This window comes from Amblyomma maculatum, chromosome 8 (assembly GCF_055883805.1).
Source record: "Amblyomma maculatum isolate TAMU_Amacu chromosome 8, ASM5588380v1, whole genome shotgun sequence".
Taxonomy (NCBI): domain Eukaryota; kingdom Metazoa; phylum Arthropoda; class Arachnida; order Ixodida; family Ixodidae; genus Amblyomma; species Amblyomma maculatum.
The window spans coordinates 88,672,795-88,691,457 of NC_139351.1; the positions used below are offsets into that span (position 1 = coordinate 88,672,795).

At 44.7% G+C, this 18,663-nt stretch overlaps 3 protein-coding genes across 5 annotated transcripts in view; 1 reads left to right on the forward strand and 2 right to left on the reverse strand.

Annotated features, from left to right (window-relative positions):
- LOC146181730 (VWFA and cache domain-containing protein 1) overlaps positions 1-1,774 on the reverse strand; it is a 71,949-nt gene extending 70,175 nt beyond the window's left edge. The window contains exon 1 of the mRNA XM_084576733.1: positions 1,129-1,774. Within this exon, the coding sequence (XP_084432859.1) occupies positions 1,129-1,503 (375 nt within the window). The 5' untranslated portion in view covers positions 1,504-1,774. The remainder of the gene's footprint in view (positions 1-1,128) is intronic.
- Positions 1,775-1,948: 174 nt separating this feature from the next.
- Fdx1 (Adrenodoxin-like protein 1, mitochondrial Ferredoxin 1) lies at positions 1,949-9,758 on the forward strand. Of its 2 annotated transcripts, none has more exons than XM_084576739.1 (7): positions 1,949-2,192; positions 2,289-2,343; positions 2,496-2,602; positions 2,879-2,966; positions 3,043-3,095; positions 4,483-4,586; positions 9,740-9,758. In XM_084576739.1, exons 1-6 carry the CDS (start codon positions 2,042-2,044, stop codon positions 4,584-4,586), a joined length of 558 nt encoding a protein of 185 aa, XP_084432865.1. In that variant the 5' UTR covers positions 1,949-2,041; the 3' UTR covers positions 9,740-9,758. The 2 variants fall into 2 exon arrangements, with proteins under 2 accessions (XP_084432865.1, XP_084432864.1); XM_084576738.1 differs by lacking the exon at positions 9,740-9,758 and adding an exon at positions 4,662-6,271.
- Mtr4 (exosome RNA helicase Mtr4) overlaps positions 4,415-18,663 on the reverse strand; it is a 28,721-nt gene continuing 14,472 nt past the window's right edge. For both annotated transcript variants that reach the window (XM_084576735.1, XM_084576734.1), the window contains exons 16-26: positions 18,491-18,663; positions 17,833-17,907; positions 16,089-16,217; positions 15,322-15,432; positions 14,018-14,110; positions 12,207-12,302; positions 11,294-11,457; positions 9,778-9,940; positions 8,886-9,048; positions 6,136-6,240; positions 4,415-4,730 (exon numbers count right to left, since the gene is read on the reverse strand). In XM_084576735.1, the coding sequence (XP_084432861.1) occupies positions 4,678-4,730; positions 6,136-6,240; positions 8,886-9,048; positions 9,778-9,940; positions 11,294-11,457; positions 12,207-12,302; positions 14,018-14,110; positions 15,322-15,432; positions 16,089-16,217; positions 17,833-17,907; positions 18,491-18,663 (1,325 nt within the window). In that variant the 3' untranslated portion in view covers positions 4,415-4,677. The remainder of the gene's footprint in view (positions 4,731-6,135; positions 6,241-8,885; positions 9,049-9,777; positions 9,941-11,293; positions 11,458-12,206; positions 12,303-14,017; positions 14,111-15,321; positions 15,433-16,088; positions 16,218-17,832; positions 17,908-18,490) is intronic.

The window sequence follows — 18,663 nt, forward strand, 5'->3', positions numbered from 1 at the left end:
GCTCCGCTTTTCCGATAAAGCGACCAACTCGAGCGCCGCGTCAGTGTGACAATATCATTTGCGCACACACAGACACACATTCGGTGCCAAGACTCGCTCTGTTAAAGGTCCTTCAGCGACATTGAGGCTCTTTAAACGGCCGGCGACTGATTGCAGATGAAAGCGAGAGCGCACTGCACTGACTGGGCTTTTCTGTACGAATGGGAGAAGAAAATGACTTTAAATCGCCAAAGGAAACAGGAAAGGACCAAGTCGGTGAAGGAAATGAATCAGTCGATGTAACGAGCTGGAGCTGGTCGGGTGTCAGCAAGCGTTCAGTTTGCTAACAGGAATCAACTCTCTTGAACGAAAGTATCAATTAAATGCTGAGCGCTCATGGACACAAATACCGCCGGAAAGACTCTGTTAGTACTCGAGGCAATGTTCCGGCAAAAAAAAAAAAAATAAATAAATAATAATAATAATAATAGACATGATAGAAACTGTGGCGATCAGACCGTTATTTCGGAGGCCCGAGATGATCGCTTCTCTCACATGACAGGCGTAACGCAGAGTAAGAAAAACCCTCTTTCCCCGGAAAAAAAAGGAAATAAAAAAGCACAGGTCCATCACAGAGCACCGGCACGTGAGCTGCGAGCTGCAACACAGGAAAGAAGCGCGAAAACGTGACCGCACGCATCAAAGCAGCCTCGCCTATTTCCAATCAATAAGCAGCAGGCAGCAAACACGGGGGCAGCCGAAGCAGCGAGAGAGGACTCTCCTAGCGAAAGAAAACGGCGCACACACAAGCGCACAACACCCGAAAAGACGATCAGCGCCGCAAGCAGTAATCGACTCCATTCAGGAAATTACCGTCCCCGGTCGTTTGACAGGCACACACGAAATGGGTCGCAAAGCTTCGTGCGGTAACCGAAGTCCGGAGCTATCCAAACTAGCGCCCGTGGTTTCAATAGCAGAAACACCATCGGTAAGAGGCAACGTTTAAAATAAAGGCACAAGCGTGCATTTGTTTACGGAAGTTGACACCAAACGGTTAATTTCTTTTCTGTTGTTTGCGTTTACTGTCGTTTCTAAACAAAATTTGGCACTGCTCTCGGGCGAAGACACAGGTGTCGCGCGGTCGCTCACCTGCATGGCAGTGACTCCCAGCTCTTCGTTGCTGATCTTGCGCAAGTGTGAACCCAGCGAGCGCGCTTCCACCTGCAGGTATATGCTGTCCGCGATCGCATCTTGTCGCTCGGCGGCCGCACTGTCGGCAGACGAGGCTGACGACGCCGATGCTTCCTTGGCGAGCGGTGACGGGAGAAACAAGTTGCTCTTGAGAAACTCGTGCACCTCCAATCGGTCCGCGAACTTGCTAATGTTCCCGAAGAGTTTGATCGAAGGTTTCGCTTCACCATGGCCCGCGCACAGAACGCAATCGGACACAACAGCGACGATGACGAGCAAGTGGAGGAGAGCGGTCCGCAGCAGGGCCCGAATTTCGGAAGAAGCTGCCGCCATGTTCCCTTTCGGGGGGTCAACAAACACCGCCGCCGCACTGCACAGCCCACAGCTCCGGCGGTGCTTGCGAGGCCAGCTTCGCTGGTGCGACTTCGTCACGTAACCGTCGTCCGGCGTAGCCGATTCATCGCGCCAGGTCGACCACCAACGACACCACCGCGGCGGCTGCACAGACACGACTTGACCACCACAACACAAGATCACACGAGCCGCCCGACTGCCGCATGTCCGACACCTTGCGTCCGAACGGCGTCTGCCATTAATGGGCGGTGAAGGCCTAGCGCTACCAGGATTGGCCAGGAAACAAGTGAAGTTTTTATAAAAATTTAAGTACTAAAAATAAAGAATGAAATATTTTAAAATATTACGCAGTTTTTAAATTATTATTGAACTTTACTACTTGAAGTTATGGGTTTACAACTAACATTTTACCGCTCTCCTACAAATCAAAATGGCGGCGCCCGCAATTTGAAAACATGAAGGCAAAACGGAGATGATAAATTGATGGTAAATCGTGTTTTGACAAGCTTGATCATCGATGAGAGGCAATATGATCTCCTTGGCTAATAAATATGGGACACTTCTCACTTGCAGCATCCTTAAACACGTGATTATACCTGTCAGTGTTTCGTTTTCGCACCCAGTCTCAGCTGGCGTACGAGCGCGGAGGTCACTGTACACAAGAAACAGTAAGCAAAACATTTTTCCTACATCTCTGCAAAACTTTTTTCTGTGTCTCTCAGGCTTTGCCTAAATCTCTTTGTATGCATTACTTAAACTTACAGGGCATTGCTGCGAAGTGCGGTACGAGTGGAAGGATCCAAAATCAGAGGATGAAGTGTGAGTACTTCATTGTGGTTATGTTATGCTAGATGCTAAACTTTCACTGTATGGCCAACATTTCTCGTGTCTATGGGCCGTTTTTATGATGGCACAATGACAACTAGCCGCTTCACAGCGGGGTGTACTTACCCTGTGGTTCTCCGTTTCAGTGTCAACGTTACCTTCGTTAAAAAAGATGGATCGAAGGTGCCGGTGCGTGGAAAAGTTGGCGATAATCTGCTCTATTTAGCACATCGACATGGCGTCGAGATGGAGGGTATGGCATTGTGCACTGTTGTCCTATCAAACGTAAACTCACTTGTGTAGTCCGGTAAACTTCAGTATGTTCGAGGAATTCGTCTTCAACGGAAAGCTCTCGCTGCCTCCTTCGTGTTTGCATAGAATGCTACGAATACGCCTTAGCCTCACGGCTGCAGTTTCTTTATAAAATTAAATTAATAATAGTGCTTATAAGAAGTTCACTTTACGCCACTTGTGGATTGTTAATGCATTTTTGCCACCTTAAGTAACCATAACGTCTTCACTCTCGCAGGCGCTTGCGAAGCTTCCCTGGCCTGCACAACCTGTCACGTATACGTGAAAGAGGATTACTACGACAAGTTGCCAGAGCCTGACGAAAAGTAATCTTTTCTTTTTTTTCGAAAAGTGAAGTTACACAAGCATGAAATATGAGCTTCATTTTAATTTCATCTGTAGGGAGGATGACCTTCTGGACCTTGCGCCATTCCTGAAAGAAAACTCCAGGCTAGGTGAGAAACTGCTATCGGTTTTTAGTTGCTGAATGGCAGCCGACCAGTGTTGTCATTCAAGAGGAAAGCATGAAGTGACAGCTGTACCTTACCGGTACTCACCTATGAGTGAGAAACGTAGAAGCTAATAAAAAAAGTACTTAAACGGAGAACAACGCAGCAAGCTATGTAAAGCAAAGTGATAACTTTACCGTTAACTGCAATGAAATTTGTCACTCCGTAAAAGGAGTGGTTTTTTTAGTATTACATCAACAGAGTTCTAAAGCCAAAATATGACATTCATAGTAGAAGACAGCGGATCAAGAATCGCTTTCAAAGTTTCTGGAATCGGAACTGGAAAAGGGGTGGCTGTTACTAACAGCTGAAAATGACAAACGGGCTCAATCAGAAAGTCGAGCGCTGTAGTTGTGACATTTTGGTGGCGTGCTGCTGCTTATTAGAAACTTTAGTATGCACATGTTACATTCATGTGACATGTGATGTCAACATCGATCGCATGAATTTACGGCACTGCCCGCCGTCTCTACTCTATGCCCCTCGACGGCTACACAGAGTTTCGTCATGGTACTTAACCCCCAAAGGACATTTTTTAAAATTAAATTTCAGCCAAACAGTCGTTTAGTGCCCATAACAGCATCTAATGGCTAAACAAAAAAATTTGTATTAGGCCCTACTTGATGCAAACAAGACACCGGCTATTGGATTAATCATGCGACTAATCTGGCTCGTCTAAGCCTGCTAGGGGGTTAATCGTGCTTGAACTTTTAACTACAAAACTTGCTTTCTGAGAAGTGTGAAACTTTGTTATGAATACTTTTGCGGCACACCGAGCGCACTAGGAGGTATTGTAGTCATAATAAAAATTCGTTATAGTTGGCTGAGTGGGCTAGAGAACAGATACAAGTTAGTGATGCCCCAGTTGGAATCTAGAGGAAGTAAATGGACACTGGCAGCCCATTTAATCCAAAAACAGAACTGATGGTCGGTCATATAATTAATGATATGGATTCTAAGAGGGGCAGGAGAAAGTTAGGTGGGCGGATGAGGTTAGGAAGTTTGCGGGAGATAAGATGACCACAGCTGGCACAAGACAGGGTTATTCGGAGAAATAAGGGAGATGAGTTTGTCCTGCAATACATAGTAAAGTGATAATGTCTATTTATTGCTTGCGCACAAAAAAATGCGATGCAATATAAGGAGAAAAAATAGAATTAGATGACCAAAACACCTTTATTTGTTCTTCTCTCAGTTGATTGCGACAACAGTGTCAGCGAGACATACTCAAGCTGTCGCTGTGTCCAGAACAATAACAGTGAGCATCGAGAGGAATTGCTTTACTGTGTAAAGGCAGTTTTGTGCGACGATGCATTCTGGTGTTTATTTACAGGCTGTCAGATTGTGCTGACCAAGGACTTGGAAGGCTTGGTGGTGACACTTCCAAAGGCCACTCGCAACTTCTACGTTGACGGTCATGTTCCTCAGCCACATTAAGTATGACCGTGTATAATACAGCCGCTTCACTGTACAGAGCTGATCGTCAATAATCTGATGGTTAATTTTTTGTAGAGGACGCAAGTTGTTTCTACAAGTATAAGCTGGCAGCAAACACAATGTCCCTCTTGACAAGCTTGACAGCTGGAACGAAGAACAAGATTGTGTTATTTTTACGGGTAAAAATCACGAATAATAATGCAAGCCAGAATTCCTTTCTTGAATAAGAGAAATTGTTGCTTCTTGTGGAACGTGATATGAATTAGCAGAAAAATGATAAATTTAACCAGTTGAAAGCTCCAAGCAGAAAGAACTGTCGCCATCTTTTGGGTTTAATATACTATGACATCAGATAAAAATCACGAATAATCATGCTTCTTTGTTGCTCGTTTACTACATAGGTATGCATGCAGTAGACCAAAATGCTGTACGAATTCTTAATTGCAAAATGAAAAGTTTTTTCTGAGTGGCGGTAGTTCAGCCCTACTAAAATTTAGTTATAATGAGCAAAAGCACCCATGGCATTTACATGTTGCCTCCGAGATATTGGTTGGACAAGGTACTGTCTCGGAAGTCAGTGTACTCGCCCAGGCAAGAGCGAGAGGGCGCTGATGCCGCACAGCGCAGCCAATTTGAGGACACGCAAAGGTTATACGCTGCTAGATGGTTTTACTAGGCTCTGAACGTCTGGATTAGTGCTCTCGCACTAATACGGTATGATGCGAATAGTACAATTGTCCGTGCACTTAGAGGTGCACTAAAGAGCAATCTGAAAAATTTCAGTTTTCGCTTTGTTTTTCTTCTGGGCTTCCATTAATAAACAGCTTTAGCCACAGACAACATAGCCGTAAATTAAGCCCACTGCAAACCGGCAAAGCACTACATGACTGCCTGAAAGGTGCTCTGCGCATTGGTCGACTCCTACTCTCTGCAGTGAGTAGAAAAAAAGTGGGTGCCTGAATGTTATATTGATATGACTTAAATACTGGCCACAAGGGATTAATCCCACCACAAAGGTACGAGCTGAAAATTCTCTTTGGAAAATCTTTAGCACAAATGATCAACCACATAGTGTGGACTGAAGACAGCGGAAGCGCAGTTCTATTTATAACTGCTTAAGGGAGTAATTACTCATTGTGTCCAATCCTTGTGTAGACCGCGGTCATGAAAGGGGCAATAAAAGAGCAGCAGCAACACATTGCCTGTACGTGCTAAACTGGAACCACGAGTGTACGTCATTTTTAATTAATTGTTTTTATACTTACAGCGCACTGGCAACAGGATTACGCATATGTTAGCAAGTTGCCTGTTCCAAGAACCATATGATACAGCTTGCAGAGCGGTGCACTGCCAGAAGCATGTTACTAGGGTGTGCGCAGTGTATTCTCGGTGACCTTGTGTATTACTATTATCCTTAACATCGAAATATATTATTATCCCCATGGTGTTCAATATATCCTGGTCGACTACAGACTGTTTCACGAATGCAACAAAATCAACAAACAAATAAGCAGCGCTTTGCTATGGCAACTAGATGTCAACGACTCACCTTCTGAGAATTTGTTTTCCAATTCGGAGTTTCCTATGCATTTTGCAGCTTGAATTATTTGCCTCAGAAGCTCCTCCAATCTTCTCATGCACCTGATTATGCTTCCTGGAGAAAAAGATAAAGGCACCAAACGTGACTGTTTTGTTGGTCGGTTTACAGCGCTACAAAGAAATGCTACCTATGAAGAAGCAAAGTACTGCTAGTAACTAGCGAACTACTACTACAGTCACCAGCGTGGGCATGGATCTATTGTCGATTTAAAAAACATTTGTTGAGCTAGACAAAGGAATATATGAAACTTTGCAAGGAGTGCTTTCTTCTTGTCACAATGTTGGTTACCAGAGTGCTGTGAATTACATATTGTGGCTAAGCACAAAGCAAGTGGCAATGCAAAAGAACTGCATGGCATTTGTAACGCTTCACAGAGCATGTATGTTCCGACTTCTCTGCACAAACGTCATAAAAGATTATTTGAACAGGCAATTTCAATTGCATATTCTTGCTAAGACTCTACTTCCCTTAATTTGTCTTCTCAAAACTGAAATAAATTGGGAGGGGTGACAGCTCTGCCTCTATGGGTACGACACGACAGCACTGGGGGCTTGCACACCTTCGTCTGCATCCAATCACCTTGCTACTCGCTTAATCAGTAACCTTTATTTGTTCCTCTGTTATCACACACACATGCTGATTAGTGTACCTCATTATGTGAAAGACCACCTGACGTATACTCAACTCAATACAGAAGGCTGGATTCCGATCTCACTCTCCAATCTCAAAGGTGAACCCGAATAGGCAGTGCCTGCCAATTCCGCCATGTTCATGTGGTCTCACGACGTCGCAACACCCGACTACCACTCCAAACACCACCCTCTCCCCCACCTCCCAAATCCATGCTCGTGATTTTTCACTCACAATGCTGATGCCAACAATGCAGATAGTACTACAACCAGAATGTAAAAGCCATAGACTGTGTGGTTCAATATCCCAAAGCAACTTGTGGACTACAGTGGAACCGCAGTGGGGTATCGGGGGTCCAGATTATTCTCAGCCACCTGGGCGTCCTTAACATGCACCGCACTCTTCGCAAAGCATACGCATGCCTTTTGCATTTCACCTCTACGAAAATGCAGCCATCGCAGCCAAGACTGAACTCGGGTCCTCATGCTCAATAGCCGAAAGGTTCATGAGAACTAGAAGGTTATCCCATGAAAACCAGACAGAGCTTGTATAAACAACATAAAACACAGGAAATACTACAGGTTCATTGTAACAGCCATGTACTTGAAAGGAGAGGCAGCACCTATCTTTAAAGATGGAATAGACATAGATTACAATCGAATCCTGTCATATCGAACTCTGATATATCAAATAGCTTGGATATATCACATTATTGCTTATACCAAACTCTCAGATATCCCCTTGAAAATCCCATAGGATATTTAAGGGTTGGTGTTCGCGTTTATTGGACTACCATTCAGTGGAACATTCAATCTATCAAACTGTGCACTTGAGCACCAGCAAGGCAGGCTTATTCTTATGGCACACCTACAATCACCTTTCAGATTTATGTTAGCATGCCAAAACTGCACAAAAGACAATAACGGGCAAAGTAGTGTGCTAAATGTGAATTGGGTCTGCTAGCACTCTTCGGTTTTCACTTCAGCTCCAGGCCACACATCCTGATTAGCGTACAGTCGTGTTTTCTATCATATTATGTCAAACACCACCTGACAGAGATATAAATTTCCACTCCAACCAAGCCGCATGGTCATGCCTACTGGCGACCTAGGTGTGGCCTGGCGTGTCCGATTCTGAATCCAAGGGGTCCCATCTCAGAAGTGCCGGCCAAATTGGCGGCTCTTGCCAGTTCACTATTACATGTGGTCTCGTGATGTCACACACACCACCGAAACGAACACAAGCATCGCTGTTGCACGAGCCTGGAGGCTTCAAACATTACACAACGGCTAAACGGCTGAGTGGAAGCTCTAGTTCTAGCGCTCTAAAGAAATTCAACATTCCCTACTAATTTATTACGCTGCTTCAGTGAGGTTCTCATGTGTACGCTCATATTGCGACTTCACACTGTTTTCAAAGTCTCAGTTGAGGCACTTCTTCTGGCTCATTCCTGTCACAATAGGTCATTATGTAAACAAATCAACACATTTTGCTAGTCTAAAAAAAAAAAAAAAACGATGATGAAGACGAAAATTGACGCTCACTGGAGACATACCAGAGCTACAGAAAATGCAGGGCCATCTACCAAGCGACGAATTCCTGTGCGCATTTCACAAGCCTGACTCGATTTCTTCTTATACAAGACTGTGCAGACATCTGGGCATATATTTTGCATCCGCTTTTTTGGAAATGGCGCACTTTATAAGCAAGATTCAATAGTTTTCAGTTCACGCCCACAAATGTAGACACTGTGCCTGAAAGGACTATATAACTGCCTGTGGTTTCCCCCTTCCTACACCACATGCCGCTCGAGCCTGTGCGCTCCGTCTACAATAGCACACGCAGAAACATATACACACCTACAATCCATGGGGAAATATATTATGGTGAGGCTACCCAAAAAACAAAAAACAAAATAATGTGCCTCTGCCCGTGCCACTAGGTATAATGGGCTTAAAAATCCATGGGGACAATACTTCTTGGCGCTATATAAAAGCAGCGTGTTCCAACGGCTGCCTCTTAAAACAAGGCGAGAAAGCGTTCACTTTTTTTAGGCCCGCCGCACTTGCCTTCAAAGACGTCGGTCATGCGGCAGACTTGCGCAAAGGAGGCTCCCTTGCTCCAGGCATAAACAACATCCATCAGGTGTGGTTTGAACGAGCTCACATAGGTGTCCTCGTCTATGCACAGCTTGGCGTCTTTCGTGACCCGAGCCACCCTCCGGGCTATTTCCTGCACCATCAACACAGATCCATTATTAATTGCTGCGGCATGCACAGCCACAGAAAAAATGAAATCGCGAACAGCAAAGCAAAATGACCAAAGCGTGTGCAGTTGTAAATGAGGCAATTAATAGCGAGGCAAAATGACCAAGGCTCGTAATACGATCAAAGAAAGCTTTGAGACTGCGATGATTGTCCACGCGACACTTGTAACTTACTGCAGTGCAAAGAGGCAAGCCTTTGAAGGTTTACACCTCTGAATACAAGCCTCTGCACGTTAATCATCGTCATGACTAGCTAAGCTAGATATTATTAGACTTCTTTCAAATTTCGGAACCTGCTTCGTTGCTCATCACCATGTCATGACTACAGTTGTCTGATTGTCCACGTGACACTTGCAACTTACTGCAGTGTGAACAGGCAAGCCTTTGAAAGTGAAGACAAGCCTCTGCACAGTAGTCATCGTCATAATAGATATATTAGACTGCAGGGCAATTGCCTCTCTCTAAGCGGCTTCCTATTGTACCTACCCTGTGCCAGCTAAGGCTAGCCAGTAACAGCAAATTTCTGAACCTGCTTCGCTGCTGATCACCGTGTCATGACTACAGTTGTTTTCCCCTTTCCTCAATATCCAACTGGAAGCATCAAAGACAAGCTAACCGCGGTCGTTTTCCTTCCCTCAACCCGATGATCCAATCTAGGAGAATCTTATCAACCTCAACCTGGAGGGCCTACAGACCTGCATCTGCCGCAAGGGGCCTGATAGTTCCTCCGTGAGATTGGGCATCTCGTTCGACTTCTCCTGGAAGACGAGGCAGCTCAGCAGGGCCGTAGCCTGGTGCACGTTGAGGTCGTTGAACGTGTTGTTGAAGATCATCTCGGTAACCAAGAGCTCATCAGCACTGCAGAGCAAGAGGAAGAAAAGATCAGGGAAGCCAGCATTTTGGAACATAAGCAACAAAACGAATGCCACAGCTTTGACATGATTTATGTACCCACACACTTGTAAGCATTGTATTGCTGCACCGGTTCACCACAGTTCACGCAAGTTTCTACAGTAAAAATTTATGCTTTCTAGCTCTCTATGAAAAGAGCCTGCTTTGTGAGGACACCATATTCTGGTAACTAAATATATATTATTACTGTGATACGTAACAGAGTGTCCCAGTTCAGGAAAGTTTCGGTAAATGCTGTGGTAAACGGATGAAAGTGCAGAGAAGCACCACAGCCATCAGACGTGTTCATGGTGTGGGGCCGGGTTCAGGCTCACAGTCCAACACCACCGCAGATTACAGCCTGTGTGGCGCTTAGTACTTTCAGAATAACACTTCTTATCCTAGAAGGGCTGATGTGTGATCTCGTATACTTAAAATAACTAGTCTACACGTACAATTCTCACAAAAAGGGAGAAAAATTTCGCATTGTATTAGTTGTAGATTGGCATTTTTCTTTTGAAATATAGCTGAGCCCTAATATATCAAATTACTGATTATACTGAACAGCCAGAACATTCTTTGTAAATCCCTCGTAGAAGTATAGCAATATTGTTTGTGTATATGGAACTCAAGTTCAGCATGAACACGCAATATATACTGAACGCTGCCACAGCCCAGCAAAGGACACTTGTCCCAATGAAGCCCTTCGATCACTTCTGTCAGCGGAGACTGCCTGGCTGCACAAGCCTTGGGCACGAAGCTGCGTGACGAGGTGACGGTACAGTGTCTTGCAACGATTTACCACGCCACTTCTCTCTCGTGCGGTGGAGTCAACCTCACCGACCATCCTTAACAGTGAGCATCATCTGCCATGCTTTGCCCACTTTGCCGCTTCACGCAACTTAATTTTAATATGTAACAGAATTCTATTTACAGTGTACTGGTAACAAAATTAAACACCTCGCAGTATACAGTGCCTAGTTCTAAAGTATGGTCCAATGTAGTTTCGATGCGGTTGGATTTCCCAACCTTCACCTTCACTGATTATTTTGGGGAATCTGATTAAACACATTACTAACTGAACACTTCCTTAAACATTTGCATGCAATTTCGCTGGTCCACCTTTACAAAAATGCAATGACGAAAACTACAGAGGTTTTAAGGGGTGACAAAAGGTTCCCCCTCAAACAACTGCTATGGCCCCACCTTCACTTTTCAAACGCATTTTATCAATTTTTGTCGCAGCCAGTAAGTGTGAAAATATGATACTTCCAAAGCGACACAGAGTCGCGCCTGATTGAAACAGCACCAGCCACTCACCTGCTCAGTTCACAGGCAACCTTGCCCTTGATCTCCATGACGTCGGCAGCCGTAGAGTAGCCGAGCCGCCTAAGGACTCGCTTGCGGCACTTCAGCTCGTCCATCTGTAGCAGCGCCTTCGCCTTCTTCAGTTCGTTCTTCGCATCCCTAATCTCTTGTGCCACCTGTGGGTTCCACAGTCCAGAAGGCACATCAAAATTAGGTCAAACAAACAACAAAAACTTGGGGAAAAGTTAATATCTGCCCATAAGGGCATGACACAATAGCATTAATGGAACATGCACTTGCGGCTTCTTTCGAAGATCCTTGATTTGTACATGCACTTTCCTTAATTTGTGCATCTATTTCCCATGTACTGATTAGCATATAGTCACAAGCTACCGCATTATGTCAAAGACCACCTGACATAGACGTGAAGCCCCACTTTAACCGAGCCGTGCGAGCACGCCTGCATTGCACAGCGGTTCTGAATTGAGATCTAAAGGTCCTCGGTTCAAACCCCGTTTCACCATCCCATTTCAAAAGAAAAGCCCACCCAAGAAAATGCCTGCCACTACTATCTGCCAGAGGTGTACTCGTGACTTTTCACCTGCGCAACACAACAACACTGACGCTGCATTTTCTGGAAAACTGGACCTTCAGGGTAATAAAACTTCCTCTAATCTGTTCCACATTTCGGGCGTGAAAAAACAGAGCCCTAGTTTAAGATGGTAAAATTTGAACAGCCCGAACCAGTAACACAGACGCTCTGTTAGTACAGACTAGTGGAACAAAAACTCTGTTAAGTAGTTAGGGAAGCCTCAAACTGCAAATGGCCGATTGCTTTTGACAGGCAAGTTCATTATACACAATCCAATAAGCAGCTATTAGCCTCAAAGATGTGTGCTGCAAAACCCCTTCATCATCACTTCACCTTCATTTTCTTCTCGTACTCTCCGTAGAGCTTTGGAAGATCCGGCCTTGAATGCAGCGGATGGGCATACATCCGATTCTCAAAAGCCTCGATTTTCTGCAAACGACCCAAGAACCGAGAGTCAGTCAAACAAAGCAGTCAAACTTCTATCGATAACTACCTTAGAGAAAATTACGGCATGCAATACTGCATTTACATGCATTAAGAATACACATCAGTATTTTTCCTTCCCAAAAACATGCAAAAAACACCTGAGTGGTAAACTGATTAAAAGAAGCCAATGTTAAGAAAAATTTATGCGTTCACAAGTGAAATAAAAGGGCACATTCACAAGTAAAGGTGGCAAAGATGGTAACCAGGATCGTTACTCTCGCCTCTTAGTGCCCAAGCAACACGGTAACTCTTTAAAGCTCATTCTGTCACAACAGAAAAGTTTAAATGATTTCGCAGTGCTGGTCGTTTTTCACAGTAGAGAGGTGTGCGTATAAACTGCTGTAGTAACGCAGTAACTCTTTACAGCTCATTTCGTCACATTCCGTCACAATAGAAAAGTTTAAATGATTTCGCAGTGCTAGTCGTTTTTCACAGTAAAGAGTTGAGAGTATCAAACTGCTGTGCACAGTCAAATAGAAGCTGCAACTTCCAAAACATAAAAGAACCCTCAGCCGCAGGATACTTTGATGGTGTTGGCAAAACCAGGCGTTTGAAATAAAGCTCGACCAAAGTCGGTACCTAGAGCAATGCAAATTTGCTAACGGTCACAAGGATTTTACTAACCAATCCGCTAACCAATCTACGATGCCCTCTCAACGTAAGCGGCGATGATTCCTCACAATGGATCATTAACAAGCTTAGCTTACATAATACTCGCTGTCACATATGCAGTCAAATGCCCCATAGCCGTTCTGAACATTCCAGATGCATGCCAAATCAAGTTTTCACATCCCCTTTTTGTCTACAATAACAGACACAAAGCATTAACACACACAAAAAAAAGAAAACATAACACACTGGGCCATGCTTCCTTGTCCTCCGTGCACAACGAAATCCTTGCCCCGACTAAATTTGCCGGCTTTGAGGCATCTGCTGTGATTTTTATCTCATCGTTGTAGTGCACCGAAAACTGTTTGAATTTGGTTTGACAGGGACAGATGCCTTTCAGCAACTCTCACAAGGAAAGCATCACCGCATGGTAACCTTCAACACTTCGGTGAATTCGGACACATATTTCAGTCCTCATACAAGTCTATCCCATTGCCAGAGCTGGCAAGCTCCATTACTGATGGTTCACAATCACTTAAACCCATCTTCTGAGTCTCGTTGACAGAGTGGACACTTCTCGTACCCTGAAGTGAGTCTCGTGACAGAGTGGACACTTCTCGTACCCTCAAGTGAGTCTCATTGACAGAGTGGACACTTCTTATACCCTCAAGTGATGAAGTTAGAAAGGCTTCGTTACGTTCCAACAGTTCTTTACAATTTACAGCACTAAATTTGTAAAGTTTATTCTGACTTGAAATTTCAGATAGTTGTCCATAACCTACAAAACAAATTACTAGATCTGAGGTAGCGGTGCCACCATGCCGTTTGTTGCAGAAATGTGGCAAAAACCTGCGAGAAATTCGCTTTACCATTCTATTTTAGTGCATGCAGTTTCCGGGCTCTTGGGTGGCACAAGGATAACTGTCTGCGCATACACGCAATCTCGCATAAATTTTGCATACACTGCCCTTGCACAGAGCGTGCAGTACCTTAAAAGGTATATCTAGATTTTATCCGTGCTCTTTTCACAGAGTGACCACACTGCTCACCTTGACAACTTCCCTCATGTTGCTGTCTTTAATGTTGAGGTCTTCGAAAGGGTCGACCAACGGCACGCCCTTGGGAAACCTCTCTTCCACTTCCTGAAACAGATTCATGGAACGAAATTAAATAAAATCAGTGAAGAGTGCCACGAATGCTATAAGGAGACGAATCTCTTGCCCCAAGACAGCAGAAAATGCCTTTCACTACAATCATAAATGGCAGTCCATGGTAACAATCCCTCCTATTGTCAACCCAATCACTGGAAGGCCAAAACCAAGACTACCAGCTAAGTGTGACAAGTTTTGAAATAAAAGCCAAGCTTATAACAAAACACACAAAAAAAATTGCCATGCTGAAACCCACAGTCCTGAACATATAAAAATAAGGGCTCAAAGAGTGAAGAGAAAAAGTCAAAATGAAATTAAAGTAACCTGAACTTTAGTAGTGCCTGCAATGTCCACATAAGAGCTAAGGCATGGAACCACTACCACCATATGCAGCTACATGCACAGTCTAAATGCCATTTATTAAAGGGCCACAGAAAGAAAGGCTTGTAAGGCCACTGATAAATGTGTTCCATGTGTAGTATGAGTGCTTTTGAGCAATCTCCCAAGTTTGAAAACCATTGGAACAAAGCCAACGGTTTGTTATTCATTTTTAAACACTACTTTTTCTGTCATTCGCAGGCAGAGGAGGTGGCGCATGGTGGTGACCTTTGGAAGTCGCGCAAGGCGTACCTGCGGGAGGTACCGTTTCCGAAAGCTCTGCACTTGGGCAGGCGTACGCTGCTGTTGCATGAGTATATCAGGCAGTCCTTTTGATAACATTTATCTTTTCTGAAAAGGCTGATGATGATGATGTCTTTTCTGATACGAACGTGTACTACGTATAAAACCACCAAGCAGCACTTCACTGCTGCGCCACTCCGTGGTCTCGACTATGGCGACCGAAATTAACGACATAAGCCGACCGTCGACGCGCCATCCGCGGCAGCCTTCACAGGTTTTAGTGAATGAAAATGGTGATCCAGTATAGTTGTGGCAACAGTGAGCTGTTGTAATCGACAATTGCTTACATTGCAGGATGCGTGCACAATCTCCACAAAGCGCCAGTGTGACCCGGTTCGCCGAGCCACAGCCGTTGGGCCGTTTGAAAAAAACGTAAGCGGTCACCGCGTGCACATCTGGATAAATCGGCTCGTAGTCAATTATCTCATTGCCGTTGCCGCGTCTTTCTACCGGCGGCTCCAGAGCCATTTGTCGTGTTTTGTGTGTCCGCTGCTTCAGGCAAACTTAATCCAAGAACGCACCCTGATGGACTTGAAGACAGCAGCTCGGTGGTCAGAAGACTTGAGGTCCTGGTTGTAGAACAGGCGGACTGAGCTCATCTTGCTGATGTTGTCGATGGGCATGGGAATTACCTGGAATCAGCCAAATGAGAAGAAAAAAATATATTACGGCCGATTTGCAAACACGAAGTAGGTGCGCGGCACTGCCTACATCACTCTGTACATTTCTGAGCACTTTACAGCCTGTTATGCTATATTTTGCTTTGATATAAAACGTTACCACGCATATGATTCCACTACCTGCACATTGCTCATTTTTGTTTGTTTTTTTTATTTACAATTTAGTGCAGACAAACGAACGCAGTCTTGTAATCTGGACCGCGGCGTCCGTAACTGTGACACGTCCCCGTTTTCTCACTGGGTGCATCTCCCCCTTAGCTAAAACGCGTGATGCACGTTGCCACTCTCTTTCGCCACTTCAAGTTCAGGCAGCGAGAGAGATACAGAAAGTGAACGGCTTCGAACAGACATGAGCAAAATTCGTGAATGCAGCTAGTAGTGCTACACACCAAAAAAAAAAAAAAGAAAAAGAAACAATGTGTCGCTATACACAACTAAAGTATCTGCACAATATCAAAGTTATTAAAACTACACTTTCGAAGTGTACCGAAACTTTAAAATGTGCCAGACTGCACTGAACTGAAACCAATGTACCAACAATATAAGCAGAGCACAAGCACTGCAATACACTGGAGTGAATGAGTGTGTGATGGAGAGCATAGACAAACCTGCATTTCCCCCTTCTCTCCCGGCTTGGGTGGCGTCATTTTGGACGTGAGCTTCGTCTGGGCACTCTCCTTAGAGACATTGAGGAGTACCTCAGCAATCACCATGGGCTCCTTGAGGCCAGACTCTCCCTGAGCAAACACACATGCAAACACCAAGCAACAATTCACTTTTGCATCTTCATATGCCGTGCCACTCTGTGTGTCAGCAATAAGCAACAGCAGCAGTTTAGCTTTACCACGTTCATTAAAGGTAAGAAAAAAAAAAGGAAATGTAACGGTGCTCATTGCATACACTATGCCATGGATAATGATGAAATATCTTTCTTTAAGCTGCAAGAGCGGTATTCGTGGTTAATAATTTTTTTTAATGAAACCAGTACTGAATTAAACTAGGAATGTCAGGTTTTTACTCCTAGTTACTGTGTAACACTGTACAATAAGATGTCAATGCTATAGGTGTTGTTTTTAACTATAGCTATGCAAAACCTACTCTGCCAGCTTTAAGGGCAAGAGTAGAGGAACTTTTAGACAAATAGGCAAATGATCAGTAAAAGTCGGAAGTGGACCAAATGTTGACAGTACTACAATTTACCAATATACAGGTGCTCAACACTCACCACCCGCTGCGGTGAAGTGTGTACAGAGACGTTTACACTCTAGTGCATGCACCGACCGCGGCAGCGGGGGTACGGTGCAGAGACACTGTTGAATAACCGCCAGTGCCACTTCGTGTTATCAGCAGTGTGGAGCTTATGCAGCGCACATTGCTAAATGTTGTACCCTGCTTTCGGTGGCATCTCAAGGTTTTGTTAATATATAATATATATATATTGTGCGCATATTGCCAGAATGCATCTCAATGCAGGAGCATTAAGATACAGGCAGCTCCATGGCTTTGTGAGCCTGATGAACCAATCACCGCTCCTCGTACTTGCCCGAAATGCTGACAGATGGCGCCACGAGTACAGCACAGCAAACGAGATTTGGTCAATGTGTCGGACAAAGTGTCAACATAACAGTTCTTACACTGCACATAGTGCATACTCTCCAAGGATATGCCACATGTATAGCCTTTGTCAAAAGTTTAGATCCCAGAGGGTTTGCTTTTAAGCCGTATATTATGACTTCTTTAACAATCGTGGAAGTGCTAGCCATTGGAAAGGGTAGGACGAAAAATCTTGCCTTCAGAGAGTTTGGGAACCTGGGAATGCATTACAAGCCACATAGTATGGCTCAGAAGTAGACCCCCTGGGAACTTTTGACAAAGGGTGTACCTCGCCTTGTCTGGCGATTATGGCAATTACATGTCACAGAAATCATTTATTCATCCTTCATCTCATAACCTACTGATGCCCTGAGGCAATAAATATCGACTAAAAAAAAAAAAAATATGGGAGAATTTCAACGAAGCTCCAAAAACAGCAAGGCAGCAGCCATATTATATTGCTGTGCATCTCCTCCGCAAAACAAGCCACTCCTTTCTCTTGCACCAACATTACTATTGTAATCAGTGTCAACACATACTGCCTAACCTCACTTGGTCGGTCCTAATCCAGTGCAATGGTACACTTATCACGCCCTATCTTGGATCACACTAATCATGAGCAAGTTAGATACACTTAATGGGTGACTTAACAGGTACTCTGCAAGGCTTGTTGAGAGCCATGATACAATCCTTCCTGTGGGTTGTTGATCGAATGAGAGAGAGAGAGAGAGAGAGGGAGAGAAAAAAATGGCAACTCACTCGTTGGGCAACCACTTTCTTTTTCGAGTAGCCAACGATGACGCCCCACCCGAAGTCATATTCGCCATTGTGAACCTGCAAAAGAAATGCAACAAAATGAACGCAAGGAAACTCGCTAAATATTGTCACGACGCGTGTTGACAACTGTGCGACGCAACATTCGACGACAACTGACTGGAATGGCCGATGCAAGACTTGCCACATCGCACAGTGGCGCTCTCTCTGCTCAGGGGCACGTACGGCAAAGCGTTAGTTTCTTCCCTACATACAGAGGGCATCACAAATCCATTATGCAACAAACAGCAGCATTCCACTGCAATTTGATAATATAGTTAACTCTCATTAATTCGCAGGACAGTCGGTTTATTCGCGCAGATTTCTGGTGCACTCCGAGTTCTAATATTGAAGGGTCGACTTTAAAGGCAAACGGCAGCTGGGTGGGGAATCAACACAACTGACGGTTTCTTGCCAGGCCGGAATAAATTTTTTACTCATTGAAAAACGAATGGGCATCCGGTGGCAACAGGGCTCAAACCACACTTTCCACACGTGAGACAGATGCTCGAACTATCTGCCCCTCAAGGTTCATTTTGTGAATGATGGAAAACTAGGAGCGGAAAAAAAAAGGATGGGAAGGATCGAAGTAGAAGGCACTCACGCGAACCATCCGTCCCGGCTGCAGGTAAGGCACACAGTACTGGGGCTTAGTGAGAAAAGCCTGCAGCTCCCGCGAGAGGGAGGCCAGTTGCTGGCGCACCTTGTAGTACGAGGCCACCTCCATCTCGTTTGGGATCTGGAAGGACTCCAGCTCCGCCTCCAACTTCCGCAGCT

Coding starts and splice junctions, on each gene's coding strand:
- Fdx1 (XM_084576739.1), top strand. CDS start 2,042: ATGAGAGGCAATATGATCTCCTTGGCTAATAAATATGGGACACTTCTC. Junction 2,967..3,042: donor TTGCCAGAGCCTGACGAAAA/GTAATCTTTTCT, acceptor TTTCATCTGTAG/GGAGGATGACCTTCTGGACC. Junction 3,096..4,482: donor GAAAGAAAACTCCAGGCTAG/GTGAGAAACTGC, acceptor GTTTATTTACAG/GCTGTCAGATTGTGCTGACC.